We start from the raw sequence: 17,875 nt of genomic DNA on the forward strand, positions 1-17,875 counted from the left end.
TTTCTCACGGCTTTGTACTGTACCGTTGACAAACTCCGTGCTGCATGGGTGCAGGTGATGCTTGCTGAGGCTGTGAAATGAGTAAACCAAACTAATATAACTTTGATTCCACTTTTTAAGAACTGTAATCCCTGATGGGAGGGAGCCTGGTTGTGCACCAGGCAGTGTTGCATACTGGAAATACAATGCTGAACAAGAAAGATTTCCAGACCTTCAGAAGCTCAGCTCATAAAATGGGCTGCTTAAAAAATGTGTCTAAGTTAGCACATAAGCTGGAGGGTTGTGGGACAGAAGCGACAGCTAACTGCTGCTTCATGGGTCCCTCCACACCATGATGTCTGTGTGTCCTTAAAGGCTTCTCTGTCTGAGTGGCCGGTTGGTAAGGGCTCCGCAGCTGGACTCGAGGAAGGGAAGGTCCTCCGACAAGCCTTTTTCTGACACTGGGAAATCACCGTGAGGTCTGTGCGCGTGCGTGTGTATGCATACAAGTGCGCGTGCATGTGCGTGTGTGGTGGGAGGTATTTGCCGTGATTTCTTAGCAATGATTTGCCTCCAGGCCAACTGTCACCAAATGAGAAGGGTGCTGTGCTAGGTCACAGGATGGATCCATTTCTTTAAAACAAAGGAAATAGGGCTAGGGTATAGCTCAGGGACAGAAAGTTTGCCTAGCAAGCACAAAGCCCTAGGTTCAGGGTCTAGCACTGTAGAAAAACAAAACGGAAAGCATGAAGTGCTTATTTTATGAATTATTGAGGATTTCTAAAAACAAAATGAAAGTCAAAATAAATCAAGTCATATTCAGAGTCAAGAGAACTGGATGCATTTCTCTATATTTGAACAAAAGGATTCTGATCTTTAGCTCATCATCGGTGAAGTCTGCTTGCTTCTCAATCTGACAGTATACACCCTTCAAAGTGGTCCTGAAAGCAGAGACCACACGTGGAAGTTAAATTCCATTGTGGGTGGTTTCAGGGAAGAAGAATCTGTAGGTTTAGCAATTTAGAAGGAAAGGGTCAGAACACAAAGGCTGGTGAATGGAATTCTTTTTCATTGAGGCCTGACTGAAAGACCTCAGACCCAGCAGACACACTGCTTTGGTTTTCATGGAGAAGTAGAAGGTGGGCCATCCCAGGAGTGACCTTATTTATAACACGCAAGTGCGTATAATTTTCCACCATCCTTATAGAACACCTACAGCTCCGCACATTTATCTTTAGCAGCTTTTGTATTAATAGGGTGTTACATAGGGTTAATAAAGATGAGTTTTACCTAGAATGGCATTTACCTTTTAACACAAATACAGTATGATTGAAAAGTGTCCAAAAGGCCACCATAGGCAAAGATTTGCTCCAGTGAGGTGCATGGGAATGCATTTAGTCACTTCTGCAAGAAAATCCTGCCCCACAGAAAGCTTAAGTCTGCTGCAGTAAGAATTTGGACCTTCCTTTTTTTTTTTTTTTTTTTCTGTATTTTAGGGAAGGATCTACAGGGTGTTCAGGGTCTCACTACTAGATCGGACTCGTAATGATTGTCCTGTTTACAGCCTCCCAAGTGCTGGGATTACAGGCACACGCACCACCCAGTCTCAGAGCGCCCCGTGGGCAGGGCCAGCACAGCTGTCCAGGATCAACCCCCAGCCCCTGCATCTGTTTGCTGGCGCTTTAGTCCACTGAGCTATCTGGCTGGCTGGCCTTTTTTTAGACCTTCCTTTCAGATGGAGAATAAAATCATGTTTATTGTGTTTCATCAGTTCTAAGAGGCAACTCTTTCTTCCTTGTCCTTACTCTTGTATGTTTGAGAATTTTGTTGATGTCTTTCTGTTACTAGGCTCTGATTTAATTGCCTTGTACTTTGGTACATATTGTATCAGTCAGCTTTTTGTCACTGTAACAAAATTCGGGAAAGACTTTAGCTCCTGGCTGTGAGGTTCCCGTCGCTTCCCAGGCAGCCCTCCAATGGGACAGGCCATCACGTGGCCATGCACAGTGGAGCAAAACCAGCATCCATCCCCACAGCCCCACCTCCTAACAGCTACACTGACTCATAGTCCCTTCGCTCATCACTCCTGGGGCCACACTTTAAACATAGGAGCTGCTGGGGCTACTTGTCCAGTCCTTAGCACAGCTCATGTGCTTTCCCTGGGATGTACTGCCACTTGCCTTGTGGCCTAGCACTGGGTTGTCGCTGTGACCATCCCAGTGCGCTGGAGGTAGATGTTTGGGCTGTAGTCCTGGAGGTGTGTTTGGTGCACTGAGAGTCACTGGAAGTGTACTCCCTGAATCTTACTGCTGCTATGGAAAACGTGTCCCCTCAAGGTTTAGGTCTGCTGACGGGGAATGACCAGCCCGGTGGTAATAGACAGGGCCTTCAGGAGGTAGTGAGGGTGGAGCCCTGCTCCCTGACAGCCGGTTATCCAACCCTGTGAGACAGAAGTAGATGCTTCTGCCCCTTCCCCTCCCTCTGAGTGAGGGTAGTGTCCCCCTGCACCACACAGCCACACAGCAGATGCTGGCACCTGGATCTAGGGCTTCAGTCTCTAGAGCTGTGAAAGATTTCTGTTCCTTGTCAGTTGCCTGGTCTCAAGTATTCTGTGGTAGCAGCCAAACAGATGACGTCACTTGTGGAATCTGCTTGATCAATTGGTGCTGAAAGAACAGTATTGAAAACCTTAGCTATCACCGTGTATCTGTTTCTTCTTCTAGCCTTCTTCACATCTTGTGTTTTGAAACACAATTAGCCGGAGAATGCACACTAAGTGTATTATTTGTCCTTGATAAATTAGCATCTTTTCATTCTTACATAGTTTCCTCTTTGTCCCTGGTAATATTTCTTCTCATAAAGTCTACTATATCTGATAACACAGCCTGCCTTTTTATATCTAGTATTTGAGTGATATAGCTAGCATAATTTTCCATCCTTATACTTTAGTGTCTTTAGTGTTAAAGCGCAGTTCTTATGAAAAGCTTGGTTTGGGACCATGCTTCTTTTATTTATTTTTTATTTTTTATTTTTTCATTATGTGTTTGTTACAGAGTCTCACTATGCTGCTCAGACTCCTAGTGATCCTCCTGTTTTCAGACTCCCCAGAGCTGGGATTATAGGCATGCAGCACCATGCCCAGACTCATTTGCTGGCTCAGCAAGCCCAAGGGTGGGCCAGTACAGCATGTGGGCTGGGGGCTCAAACCCTGGTCCCTGTGCTTGCCAAAGCAGGCACTTAGTGCACTGAGCTTTCTCGCCAGCCCTCCTTGCTTCTTTTAAATCCACTCTCCCTATTCATACTTCTTGTGAACTGAATCCATTCCATCTAATGATAGGTTGAGCTTGATTCTCCCATCTTTGGTCACTGTTATCTGTTTACCTATTCCTATTTTATTCATTTTTCCTTTTAATACCATCCTTTAATCCTTTCTTGTTCTGCTTCATTTCCTCCACTGAGTATTTTCTGAAATGGTTACATGGGAGGTTGTGACCCATGCTGTTGCATCTACAGGGAATTAGTGCGACAGCACTTATTGTAATGTAGAAATTGGACAGTGCATGCTTCTGTTTGTTCTCTTCCCTGCCCTGTGCTGTTATTTTACATGGCTTACTTCTGCGTGCATTATAGACCTTAAAATATATTGTACTGTCTTGAATAGTTGTCTGTTTAAACTAAGAAACAAGAACTCACAGCCTATGCTGTGACCACATTTTGGTCACTTTTGGTGTTTTTCATTCTGTCACTCAAGTCCAATCCCTGTCATAGGCATCCTTTCTCTTCAGCACAAAGGCTTTCTTTAGTAACATATTTGATCAGTTCTACTGCTGCTGCTGAACTTCCTTTCTATCATTGAACATGTCTGCTGTTAGCTGTTTTAAAATCATTGGCTGCTGATCCATCTTCTGTGTCTCTTCTTCCTTCTTAGCCGTAGTTCTGGCTTCTTTGCAGGCTTCAGCAGTTCTTCCTGTGCAGTGTGGCTGGTGTATTGTAGAGTTTGCCTTTCTTGATTTTGTTGCGATGGGCAATGAATTTTCCTGAGTCCCCTAGTCTTCCTGAGACAGGTTTGAAATGACCCTTATTTTAGTTTAGGGTGGTTTCCTAGTTCTCGTTGCCTGGTCTTGACTCTGAGACCACTGGAGCATTCAGGGTGTCCAGTGTGTCTGGGGTGCTCTGCCCTCCTGGCTCTCTCTTCAGGGCCCATTACCCCACCTACTGTCTCAGGGACTCTTGGCTGCAGCACAGCTTGGTCTCAGACAGTGGCCAGAAGAGACCTGTCCTCAGGCTCCTGAGGCACTTGCTCCCAGTGAGAATTGTGTCCCTTCAGGCCCGCCTGTTGCGATTACTGCTGTCTGGATCTCCGTCCATGGATCCTGTTTTAGAAAGTGTTCTCAAGTGAGGCTTGGGATGCGGTGGTTCGATCCCCAGATCCTCAAGCTAAACCAGACCTGCTCTGAAGGCATCATGAGGCCACCAAAAAAAAAAAAAAAAATCCTTCTAGAAAGTGTCCTCAGTGAAGAAACCAGGGTGAACGTAGCACTTGTGGCCCTGTGACAGCTGTGGTTTGGTGGTAAGTCTAACAGTTTCATAGTAGAATGTGGCAGGGGCAAGTTCAAGTTAGTAACTCTTCCTCTGTCCGGACTGAAACCAGTTCTCTGTATTCTCACAAGTGTAATATGAAAATGCTTCTTATAGGCAATAAATATTAATAAAAACACTTGATGCCTACCAATTTTAAATGCAAAAAAAAAAAATTCCCATGTCTACTTTTTAGGCTCTTAGACATTTACTAACAAAGATTATAAATATGTAGGTAAAGTTGTAGTCGACTATGACACTGTCAAGCGTTAAGTGACCAGAACACATGTCGGAGACCTGCCGTGGGCCAGAGGGTGCGAATCACAAGGGGCATTGCAGGGGCTCATGGGAGTGGGTGACACTTTGGGAGGAAATACGGCATTTCAAGATATGGGACAAGTGTGAACAAACACACAGATAGGCAAGAATAAGCAAGACATTTTCACACAGTCTGCCTGCAGTAAAGGGTTCGATTGGGTCTTAGTAATAGTGCCTATAATAAAAAATGATTTAGTACAATACACTATGCTGAACGGTTGAGATCTTTGAACTTTATCACAAAAGTAATCTGGCAATAAGGTGACAGGTCCATAGAGAGGAAGAGGAGAGTGAGGAGACAGGAACTGTCCCCAGGGGTAAAGTGGTAAAGGTCTGCTGGGTGTGACAGTGCACATGGAAGGCAGGATGGACACAGGAAGCAACACACAAGAAAGATCAGCAGCGACGGGCTACTGACTGGCTCTGTGTGAGGACATGAAATTAAGAATCCAGAGTAGAGCTCGTTGCCCCAGGAAAGGTGGATTTGGTTTTAGAGATTAGGGAGTCGAGGGATTTGAAGCACTATTAACTTGCTGGTGAGTGGTAGTACCATGGCTTACGGCTGTCAATGAATGTTCACATTTCAAGACTTTCCACGTCTTGACAGGCCCGATTCTGGAGGACACTGCAGTGTTGTGGGCTGATGCGCTGCCCCTTGGCTTAGCTGGGAATACGTATATATGTATTTTTTTTTTTTTGTGGAACTGGGGATTGAACTCAGACCCTTGCGCTTGCCAGGCAAGCACGTATTGTACTGAGCTGGCTCCCCAGCTAGCTGGGAATCGAGTAAGCCAGTGGGCTCATAGCTAGCGCACTGCTGCTACAATAACTAACCCTGCCCTGAGTTGCCAGGCGACACTCCTGCTGCATTGTCTTGCCTGTCTGTCTCCCTGCTCACTAACCTGCTGGATTAGTGAGTTCAGCTGCACAGAAAGCAGACGGAAACGCAAGCACTCATCATTTCCTCCGAGTCTGTGACCGTGTGGCGGGTGGCATTTCTCACAGACTCGGGTTTTAAATACGTATATACTCTTGTATTAGCAGCCAGCAAGGTGTTTTCTTTTTGCTTTCTTTCCCTTCTATTCCTTTCTTTCTTTTGTTGAGGCTAGGTCTCACCATGTAGTATAGGCTGGCCTTTAACTCATTTAGGTAATCCAGGCTGGCTTCAAACTCATGATGAGCCTTCTGCCTCAGTTTCCCCAGTGCTGAGATTATAAGAGTGCACCACGCCTGGTCTTTTTGTTTTTGTTTTTGTTTGTTTGTTTTTTTGTTTTTTAAGGCAAGTTCTCACCATGTAGTCCAAGCTGGACTGGAACTTGAGATAATCCTCCTGCCTCATCACCCTGAGTGCTGGGATTACAAACATGTGCACCACACCTGGCTGGTATTTTCAATAGACTTCTTTTAAGAGAGAATTTATTTTCTTTCTGTTCTTTGAAATTTTCCCCAAGAGATCTTTTTTAGACAGTCACCATCACTTGAGTGAGTACTGGTTGGTGCTTTTGTGTCCCCGGCCATTGCCTTGGCTGTGTGTGATGGCAGCGCCCTGCCTGGCTGTCCAGCTCCTGTTGCAGGGGACGTCCTGGTGTTGGGTCCCTGCTCTGAAGAAGCCAGAGACTTGAAAGCCAAGAGATCAGAGGCAGAGAAGAGGGAGGTTGGTCACAGTGAAGAAGTCCAGGAATGGTGCTTCCCAAATGGTGTCTCCCAAAAAAGGAGGCTTTCACTGGGGAGACTGCATATCCATACCTCATATGAGGGCCACGTTTCTGTGCATGTAGGTTTGGGGCTGTGCTGTTTCCTTTGGTGCACATCGCAGACGTGGGCAGGGCAGGAACTTAGCATAGTAATGAAAGTGCAAAGAAAAGGTTCCCTCTGGGTCATTGAGAAGAAGGCCTGACTGGGGCTCATCAGACTCAGTTCTCCACTTTGGTGGGAGTGGGTGGTTACCATGGTTACTGTAGATGGTGGTTACCACCGCCCTATGTCCCTGCCATGCATTTGACACTAAGGGTGGCCTAGCCCCAGCCATAACACTGGGACACCTGGGGCAAAGATTCCCTGTTGCAGTGCACAGTGTTGTAACCCTGGTGGAAAGTCCCATTTGCCTTGCAGGCAGGGCCAGGGAGCCTGGGTAGTGCAGTCAGATCTGAGGTGTCCCCTGCCAGCCCAGCCACTGAATGACTCCTGCTCCTGCACTTTGGCTTTTCCCCAGCTTTTCTCAGGATGGGGTGAGAAGCATGTGGAACTTGTGAAGCATTGGTGACAGTGCCTTCCCATGGGAAGAGGCAGCTCTTTCTTTCTGTGGCCAAGCACTGTGTGCCAGATGGCACCTGTCAGTCTCTCTTTTTACACATTTCTTGTCTTTGGGGCTGAACAAAGCCAGTCTACATGCTGGATGCCGTGGGGCCACTCATATGTGACAGCTACACATAACACCAGACCTCACCCAGGGACAGCATGCATGCATTATATCCAGTAGGGATTGAATCACTTTGGAGAGGCCACTTGGCAATGTACCCATAAATGTACATGAACAGGAGAAAATGCTAGATGTGCCTCAGAACCCCTAGACCCTTCGCTACCCACTGCATTCTTCATGCCTTACTGTGAACGTATGGTTTATTGTGCAGGTTGAAGTGGCCAGCATCTGCTGCATGTTGCTCGCTCACTGTGCTGACAAGCTTCGCACCAAAGAGCCAGCCGAGTCTTCTCTGTGGTCCAACACCTGTTAGACTGGCGTCACATTCCCAGTTGTGCTGCAGAGGCCTTGCCCCTTGCCTCTACCTCCCCGTAGAGGCTCCCCCAGTTGCTTGGTCACTCAGCACCCCCGTGTAACAACATGGATATAAAAACAGAAGGCTGAAAATAACTTTCTACAAATGTAAATACGGTAGCTTATAAATACCAACTCCTTTTCAAGTCTTTTCAGAAATCAACTCTTCTAGAAAGAGCAATTAAATCTTTTATACTGTCAGCTTTCTTCCGTCATCTCTAGCCCAGTATATTGTCAGGAAGATGTAAATAAGCAGCCCTTTGAAAGTGTGGTCCTGTTATAGTTCTTATGAATGAGAATTCTGGAAGTGTGTAGTAAGTATTTTGGCTCATTCATATCTCATTCACTTACATCATCAGTTGTTAAAATGTCAGAGTTAAGTTTTCAAGTGTAGACAGGTTCAATTTTCCACTTTTTTCTTAGTGAAGATATATTTCCACTTACATGATTTAGTTAGAGAATTAAAATACCCAAGTATACAGCTTCAAAGTTTCCATGCTACTGTATAGATACATATATCTGAAATTGTTAACAGTGTTGTAATATTTAACTTATAGATATAAGATCATTCCAATTTAGCAATCTGGTATCAAAAGACATTAAGATTGTTTTGTTTTTGCTGCAGTGAATATCTTTATTTTTTCCACACTTGCCCAAGCAGTTGTTTAATGTGGATTCCTGAGAGTGGAACTGCAGAAATGAGAGTGATTTTCCTTTGACTGTTTTGCGTTCTAAGTAGTGTGTCACTGGGAAGCTGAGTCCCGTCACTGGGAGGGGACCTCAGTTCTCTGTGCCCCTATAAAGAATTCAGTCAGGACAGGACATACAAAAGTTCAGGTAGAATTCCCTGTAAAGTGGATACGGAGAGGGTTCCGCCTTCCAGGGAGAAGGTGAGTGTGAGTTTCCATGCCTATCCCAGGAGTTATTCGGGGGGCCCAAGGACTCAGCCATTAGGAAGCTTATCAATGTTTGGCTTAGAAGTTACTTAGAAATTGCACAATGTCCTCTGTGCTTTTAGATAGTCAGTGATTCCCTGGGGGATTTCGTCGTCTAAGGAGTGCACAGAAGAGATTCAAGTGAGACAGGTTCTCTATTTAAACCCAGCCTGCCCAAAGCAAGAGGGTCCTTGCATGGTGCCCTTGGGCTGTGGGCAGTGGCAGCCAGGAATGTTGTGGGCCTGTCAGGAGTTTGACAGCCAGGTGGCCACGTGTCAGAAGGGCTGTGTACAGTGTGTGGCCTTAGGGTATCCATGTGCTCACTGGGATTGCCTCAGGTCTGAGACCTAGGAGGTTGTTATAACTGTGTTACCCATCAGTGCCTCCTTGTCTTACCTGCAGCAATGCTGCCTTGGACCCACCCCTTCTGTCCCTTGGGCCCACTACTGTCCAACTATATGCCTGCTCAGTGCCCATGTGCACAGACCTGCTTTTATGTTTCCTTCAAAAAATTCCTCAAGGGCCAGCAAGATAGTTCAGTGGGAATAAGCACTTGCTTAGGCAAGCACAGGGACTAGGGCTTGATGCCTGGTACCACCTGCCACGCTGGCCAGCCCCACCCCGGGCATGCTGAGCCTGTGACCAAGTCCAGGAGTGGTGGTGCACGCCTGTAATCCCAGCGCTGGGGAGTCTGAAAACAGGAGAATCACTATGAGTCCGAGCTGCATAGTGAGACCCTGCACCAAATGCATACTTAAAAAAAGAAGAATTTAAAAAAATTCTTCCTCAGAAAGAGGCTTCGGCATATTCTTCACCATCAATTTGTTATCCAACATAGAAACGGTGAAGTCACCTTTTTGTAGTTTCACCTTTACTGTGATCTAAGATGAGGTATTAAAATGTGGAAACTAGAGACACTTCTTTGGTTCCCAACTCTTCCTACCTAACATTGTGCTTTTTACACTGCAAGTTTGGTCCTTAGTGGTCATGGACTCATTTAAGCAGGCTTTAAAAGCGTTTGTAATGACATCTAAGAGAACAGCATCTACTGCTCCCAGTGGGTGTTGGGAGGAAGCTGTAGATCCTCTGGGCCCACACAGTGGCCCTGGAAGTGACAGGCGTCGCCCAGCCTCACCCCCATGGCATGGCCCTGGGGCTGTGAAGCACACGCCAGCACATGCAGCCTGGCAGCCAAGGAGCCCACAGGCCAGACATGGTGTGGGTGGGACAGTCCCACACACATGGGAAGTGACCATTGGGCTTCCAGGGAGCTCATCACACATGCAGGGTGAGGCAGAACCAGGCTGGACATGTTGCTTTTCTAGAGAAAAGCACCATTCACGGGGACTTTTCTCAACAGGCAACTCCATTTTCTGTTTCTCTTTCTATGGAGAGAAAAATCTCCCTCCTCACACGCTGGAGAGCGGGGCTGCTGGCTTGGGTCTCCCTTTCTGTTTCGGGGTCCTTCCTCAAGAGCACAGCTGGCCAGAGGAAGGGAGGAGGCAAGCAGGGGCGCAAAAGGGGCTTTCCCTGGGCCTTCGTAAGCCATGCTGGGAGCCTTAGTTGTGTTTCAACATCTGACAAATAAAACCTACTTCTATGACTGATGCAAATATTCCTTGGTGATTCATCCTTTCCAAGTGATTCTTAGTTTGTTTGACATTTTATTTTTAAGTTACGAGTTGATGTCGACGTCACCCCCGGGCTGCTCTCCCCTACAGCTTTGCCCGGGCTATTCAAGCGGAGCTTGAAGTGGTCACTACGAGTTCCTCAGCTGCCTCTTGGCCTTCTTAGTTGTGCTGTTCAGTCATCCCCTGGGTTGGGGCTCCTAGGGGAGGTTAGTGGAGGGAAGACTGTTTAATTCTTTTGTTTAGCACAGTCCTAATAAAGTAGGTTGTGTTGAGTTTTTCAGTTTAAGTTTTACTTTTTGGCAGCATTAGGGATTAAACCCAAGGCTTCATTGCAGATAAGGATCGTACCACTGAGCTACACACCCCAGCCCTAGTCCAATTGCTAGAGTAAGAGCCGCTTTCTGCTAAGTCTGTGCGCCTGAGGGTCTGTAAAGCTGTTCAAAATTCAGTTTGTACACAGTCAGCCTCACACGGCTGCATGAACAAGTGGGGTCCATCTGTTCCGTAAGCTGGCATCTCCTCTCAGCCGGGAAGATTGTGGGCCAAGACTGCTGGGGTACTTGAAAGATCATCCCAATTAATGCGAAGTCTAAAGCCAAAAAAATAGTTTTAAAATTTTCATGGAAATTTGGGCTGCAATGGTATTCGAAGGTTTTGGTATTTTCAGAGTTTGTTGTGGCTGATATTAACATTGTAGATTGATGCAACTATTTTACTAGTGTTTATATAACTGGAAGTTATGCTAATATGTGTACATTTATAATAGATATAAAATTGTTTCATGCACACGCACACACACTTATCAATGATGGATAGAAGTCCAGGGTTAAACACCTGTGATGGTTCATGCCTCTAATCCCAGCCCTCTGGGAGGCTAAGGCAGGAGGATCAAGAGTTCGAGCCCAGCGTATGCATGAAAATTTGTCTCAAAATGAAAAGGGCATTCAGATGTAGCTCAGTGTAGACACCAATCTCAGTCCTTAGTGCCCCTCCCAAAAGAACCAAGTTTACCAAAGACTCACATGACATTTAGAAGACATGTTCTTCTAGTAGGTATTTTCTAGCTAACACAGAATCCAAGCTCAGCAGTGCTCTGCCTTTTCCATAAGCCCATTCTATCCAGCGCTCTCCCCTCAAGGAGGAGCCAGGACCACCGTGGGTCTAAGACCACATGCCTTGAAGGGGCAGAGTGCCTGGATTTCAAATAACCCTTCCTGTTCACTGTGTCTGGTCAGTTTTCCCTTTTCTTAATAGTTTATCATAATAGACCTATGTTTAAGTTCGGAACCTGAATATTTTTCAGTCTCTAGTTTCCTGTCTTAGGCACATACTTCCTGTGTAGGTGCACAAACCGTGTTATATGGGACTCAGCTGCCAAGGCGAAGTTGTTGGGATCACACAATGTTCCCCTCCCCCTGGGACTCCATGGGAGGGGTACAGGGCTCTGGGGAAAGTGGGTTCCCCAGAATCAGGTCTGGGTCTTGGCACTGGGCTAGCCCTGACCCACATCACCCCCAGTGCAAGTCACTGCCTGTCAGAGCTGCTCTGTCATACCGTGTGGCTCGGGCGCTGTCTGCCATGCCCAGGGCACTCACCATCCCCTCTGTGCCGGAGCCAGGGCTTCAGCACATGGGGTTTCATCCCAGGGGAAGAGGAGAGCAGCCCAGAGGATACCCCCAAGTACTTAGTCTGGCAGCATCTGCACTCTTGGGAGGTGGGAGCCACACATGTGCCCAGCTTCGGCCCCACACGCCCTTCAGAGTGTCACAGACTTCTTGAAAAAATACATGAATTTCCTTCAGGGATTTGTATTTGTTCTTTTCATCTTTTAAAAAGCAAATTCTCACTTTTCAAGTTTCACACCAAAAATTTGATCTTTGTGAATTAAAATAAAACTAATTTCCTAACGTCATGAACAGGGTATTTCTTAGGCAAGCAAATGCTGAATATTCCCGGACCTAGAGACACTGCACCTCACTGCCACGTGGGCCTTCACCTTTGCAGCTGAGCCCAGTGGTGGGTTCATTTCTGAGCCCCACAGCCTTGCTGTAACGGTTCCTCACTTTGTGTTTCTATGGCAGTCTTGGGAGGGCAGAGTTGATGGTGGCAGGACCTTGGGAGAAGACAGCACTGCCCCATCCCCAAGCTGGGTACAGCACTCCAGAGCATTTGGGGACAGTTCTGGGACTGTCACAGCATGGAGAAATAGCATCAGCAGAGCCTACAGCTGAATGTGTAAAATTTAAGCATGCCAAAAAGAAACCAAGTGTGCATAATTTTAATACAGAGAATAGGAGCAGTTGTACAAAACTCATACTGTGAGAGCAGCATGGGGCTCGGGTCCTGTGTAAATGGCAGTTCCCCACTTGTGCAATGTCCTTATGTCACATTTAGAAACCACACAGGAACTGCCCACGCCCCCTTGTGAGGGCCACACAGAGAATGCCGTGAGAGCTGACCACGTGGTGCGCTTGGTCCCTGTGTGAGGTCCCCAGTGATGGACTTTCTGAAGCTGGTTCCTGCATTTCAGTTTTGTTTTGTTTTGTTTCGATACACAGCTCCAGGATGACGGAGGACGATTCGTATCTGGGAGGGCATGAACAAGTAAGTGTTTCACCACCATCTCACAGGCAATCTTATTTCCATATATTTATGTTTCAAAATAGACAAAGGCAACACTAGTCTTCCAATGTCAGGAAAACTCTAAACGTAGTTTTTAAAAATATTTTTAATCTCAGTTTCCTGGTTCCTCCAGATAGCATTGGTGTGGACATTCCATACAAAGTGGGTAACTCACCCTAGTGTTTTGCATAATCATTGTATGTGTGACAGACCAGACCCCAGCCACCATGCTGGTGTCCTAGGATGGCTGAAACCTATCCGTACAAGTCAGGTGGCTTCAGATAGCAGCCATGTGTTCTCTTCCAGCTCTGGAGGCCAGAAGTCATGGTGAGGGTGCTGCCAGGCAGTCTCCAGGAGAATTGTGTCCATCCCCTATGTGTCTGTGCATGACTGCTGCACCCTAGCACGCTGGCCTGAAGCAGCAGCTCTTCAGTCCCTGGCTCTGTGCCCTGTGTCCTCTGTCACTACCATGTCCCTGCACCTCCAACTCCTCTTTTGAGCATCTCACATGGCTCTGTCTTCCCTGCTGCTCCACCAAGACCAAGTTTCTAAACAAGGCACCTGCATGGCTACCAGGGCTTAGGACTTAACTAGGTCTCTTTTAAGGGGGACACAGTACCACAAAATATTCACTTAACTCTCTTCTAATGAGGAGCCAGATGAGTGTAGAGAAAAGACCTTTGGACTTAGAATTTGGAGATGATTGTATGAATGTCACTGCTGGTAATTGATAGGCTGTCTGTACCTCCTCATACTCTGTGTTCTCCTTTGACAGCCAGAAAGGCCAACCCCACCTGTACAGGGGACCAAAGACTGTGCTGGGAAAGGGTGTACTCTGAAAGCAAAAACTGTTATCCATATATTTAGCCATATAAGGGAAAGGGTAACTGTTTTATTTGTTTATCTATTTTCTGTATTTAGGACAGGGTCCACAGAATCTCACTATATAGATCAGACCCACAGTGATTCTCCTGTTTTCAGCCTCCCCAGTGCTGGGATTACAGGTGTGTGACACCACACCCGGTCTCAATCACTGTCTCAGCACACCCAGGGCTGGAACGGCATGCCGGGGATCAAACCCCTGCCACTGCCCTCTGCCTAAGCAGGCACTTTAGTCCGCTGAGCTATCAGGCCAGCCCAGGAAAGGGTAATTGTATCCAACCCTTTTAGTTCAAAAAAATTCCACACTGACAAAAGTGTAGTATAGCCCAAAATCTATGCTGATCATTAGCATTTTGCTACTGTCTTCTCCTGTCTACCCTGTGTGTGTGTGTGTGCTATAGCATATATATATATATATATATATTATATTATATAATCACCACTGGAAAGCAATTTTCTTAAGAAGTATTTAAAGCACTGATACTCATCCCTTAGATATTTATTGAAAGCAGAACAATAATGTTGCAATGATATATAAAAATAAGTAGGGATATAGAGGAGAAATTAGACTCTGACTTCCAGGGGCTGCTGTTCCCACACTAGGGACAGAGCTATAGGTCTGCGGGGCCATCAGCTCTGCAGCATGCGGAGAGGAGTCCCCAGGAGCTGTGGGACAGAGAAGCAAGAATTAGGGAAGGTGTCACAAAGGAGTCTGTGTGCACTGAGCTTGGAAGGATGTCACTGGCTAAGCTTTACAAGGAGAAGGAACACCAGGCTCCAGGACAACCTGGTCTGAGATTCCATATCGTGTCACATTTAAACTTTGGTGCAACATTCCTAAAACAGTGCATTTTCCAATTTGTACATTCCAAGAACCAGGCCAGAAAATAAAACCCAAAATAAAATGCTTTTAAGGGAGGCCAGGGAGATAGCTCAGCGCCATAGACAGCTGCCCGGGAAGCACAAAAATATGCATTGTTTTTCACATGAAGATGCTCCTTTCCAATTTTATTGTAAAAATGGTGATATCAGATAAATCTAGGAACACTTCCTTTGGTGGCACCATGAAAGACATTTTGGCTACTCATGTTATCAAACCCTGTGCTTTACCTTTCACTTTTAATATTTCTAACAATTAAAGACAAACTACACAGGGTGAGGGCAGCCTCTGCTTGGTTAAGCCGTGCTTTCCTGTCTGCACACAGGAAACGTTATCAAGAGATGGCCCTGTGCGATGCAAGAGTAAAAGCTGCTGAAATGTCATTCTGAAAGTGTCTCATGTGGACAGCTTCATGCTCATCAGCGACAGTGGCAGGGTGTGTTCTGGTGTTTGCGGGGAGACGCCTGAGCGGTGGTTTCCTGAAGTTCACCTGTGTTCCCTGGGGAGACTCAGTCTGCGTGCTGCTGAGAGCTGGGGCTCTCTGTCCAGCCGATCTGGTCAACGGCGTCACCACTGCCACATAGCACAGGGTCTGTCTTCCCGGCATTTTTGACCCCATCATTTCAGCCACCTGCAGGAAGGGAGCCCTGGGGTGGGAGCTGAGCTTTGCAGAACTCCTCTTTGCTTCCTGTATTTCCTTCCCAGCAAACAATGAATTTACGGGTGATTTTTACCCACAAGAAGTGAAGCTGGACACATTTTTTGTTGTTGTTCTGCAATTGAAATTTTGTATTATAAGTGAATCTGAAGTGCTCTCGATCCAAACACCTGTTTTCGTACTTTTGACTTAACTAGTCATGTGAGGTTCTGAGGAGCCCAAGAGCATCTAATAATTTAGGGTAAGGAGACAAATTGTAATACTTATATTTATTCTTAAATACTGTGTCCAGCCCACTTGCCAGCCTTTCATAGAAGGTGAAGTAAGGCCCATTTCTAACACTGTCCACAAATTTTTCAAAGAGATGACTTTTGATGAATGAAAGAAGTAGGAAGCTCAGAAATAGGGAACATTTAAAGTGGGAACATTTGGGGGCTGGGGAGATAGCTCAGTAGAATAAGCACTTGCCTGGCAAGTGCAAGGACCTGGGTTCAATTCCCGGTTCTTCAAAAAAAAAAAAAAAAAAGTGAGAACATTTAATTCCATCCAGAAAGGTTGCCTGCTGCCTTGATTTTCTGTGTTGGTTTCATATTATTGCTATACGAGATTCCCACAAACTTGTGACCTAAGCCAGCACAAGTCTGTTCTCCTGTGGTCCCGGCACAAATGAAAGCACGGAGTCGTCCTCCTGTTGGCCGTCCTCTGAGGCCTCCTGAGGGCCTTGCCTTGGGAACCTCCTGTCACCTGCCTCCCGCTTCCATGACTCACTCCTTACTACAGCTTCAACTTCCTGAGCCTCTCTGTCCCAGCCCACTGTAACCAAGGATCATCCCCTCCCTCAGTACCCTTTCAGCAGCCACAAGTCCCTTTTGACGTCTGAGGAAGCTTTCTGGGATTTAGGACTAGATCATGCACACCTTTGGGGGGCATTGTGCAGCCTGACCTCCCACGCAACTTCATGCCTTTTGCATTAAAGATGAAAAACACAAATTTACTCAGGGTTCGGGCCCTACTCCTTAGGCTCTGTGTTCCAGTCATGCTGCGAACTGTTCCAGAGCTGCTTTCTAGAATTCTTCCAACCTTGAAACAGGCTAGATCAGAGATATTTGCCATCACCAAGAAACAGCTTTCTAGGATTGTCTCTTTACATTTCTAAGAGAATGAGCTGCCGTCATTTAGTCCACAAACAGTAATTTTCTCCTCTGTGACCAGTACACAGTTGGCCTTGTGGGTGACCAGACCCAGCTAGGTCCTGGCCTTGGGGTTTGAGGGTGGGGTTGATCCATTCAAATCTCTTTGTCAGCTGAGCACCATGCATTTGAGAACTCAACTAGGTTTCTTAAAGGAGCTTTAAAATCCTGACAGGATATTTTCAGATTTTTTTTTTTTTTGAGACAGGGTCTGACTATGTAGTGCAAGGTGGTCTTGAACTTGCTTGTGTAATACAGGCTGGCCTCAAACTCACATCAATCCTCCTGCTTCAGCCTTTCAAGTGCTAGGATTACAGGCGTGTGTGCCGCCATGCCTGGCTCTTGGCTTTTGTCTTTAGTTTTCACTCTTGTGATGAATTTTTAAATGTTGTAACTTTGCATTTTTTTCATAATGTTGGGAAAGTAATAATTGAAAGATTTAAATGTTCTTCTTCACAGATGTTTCACTTGAATCCTCTGATATTTAATCCAGAATTATTTTCACCAGAGATGCCCCTGCAGACAGGTAAGAAAAGACATCCCTTTTATTCTGCTGCTTTGTTCTCTTTCTTTTTCAAATAATTACAATATTTGCTGAGAGTCTGTTCTAGAAATTCAGCGGTGTCCATAGGGAGGAAATGATTGAACACCAATCTTAAACACCAATCATCTTGCAGTTCACTTCTTTGAAATATATGTGCCCAAAAATGTTCCATCTCACTTACCTACTAGGCCAGCAGCCGTGCTTGCTAAGGCCTGCTCAGGCAATGCAGAAGGAATTTGTTACTTACTATCAAGATTTTCCTTTTGCCCACTCTTGCTGAGTCCTTTTTTACCCTCTCTATTTTGTCCCAGTTGCCACTGCTCAGCTCTGCTCCCCAAAGGTTTGTCTGAGGCCTCCTGTGTGTCAGCCACTGCAGACATCGGAGAAATCACCTCAGCAGGAAAGCCATCTCTTAAACACCTTCAAACTTTACATCCTGACTAATGAATGAAACTTAAATGATAATTCTTCTATCATGACTGCATTAATTATCTGGATTCACAAAACTGTTTCGTATAATCTAGACACAAAGAAATTCAGCTTATTTGTCCTCCTTCACTAACAGTTGGTGTCTGTGTGAGTGTGGTCCGATGGACCTTTCTATTCCTTTGTCACATGGCTCCAGTCACAGTGGGACTTAGATGTCAAAGCCATGAGGCTGAATTTTGGAGCTTATTTATCAGATGGAGGTGGACAGATTTATCAGACATCAGGTGTATCTGGGAGAGACTTCACCTCATCTAAAACTGCTGTGGCACTCTAATGTGCACCTTTCATTGTTAGGTCAGATTTTTTTTTTTTTTTTTTTTTTTGGTGGAACCGGGGATTGAACTCAGGTCCTTGCGCTTGCCAGGGAAGCGCTTATTCCACTGAGCCATCTCCCTG

At 46.0% G+C, this 17,875-nt stretch overlaps 1 protein-coding gene across 1 annotated transcript in view; it reads left to right on the forward strand.

Moving 5' to 3' along the window:
- Nucleotides 1-17,875, forward strand: part of LOC111813324 (nuclear factor NF-kappa-B p105 subunit-like) — a 53,551-nt gene that overhangs the window by 9,815 nt on the left and 25,861 nt on the right. Inside the window, exons 2-3 of the mRNA XM_023703892.1 lie at nt 12,773-12,818; nt 16,906-16,972. Coding sequence (XP_023559660.1) covers nt 12,780-12,818; nt 16,906-16,972 — 106 coding nt within the window. The 5' untranslated portion in view covers nt 12,773-12,779. The remainder of the gene's footprint in view (nt 1-12,772; nt 12,819-16,905; nt 16,973-17,875) is intronic.

This window comes from Octodon degus, unplaced genomic scaffold, assembly GCF_000260255.1.
Source record: "Octodon degus isolate 3935 unplaced genomic scaffold, OctDeg1.0 scaffold00183, whole genome shotgun sequence".
NCBI lineage: Eukaryota > Metazoa > Chordata > Mammalia > Rodentia > Octodontidae > Octodon > Octodon degus.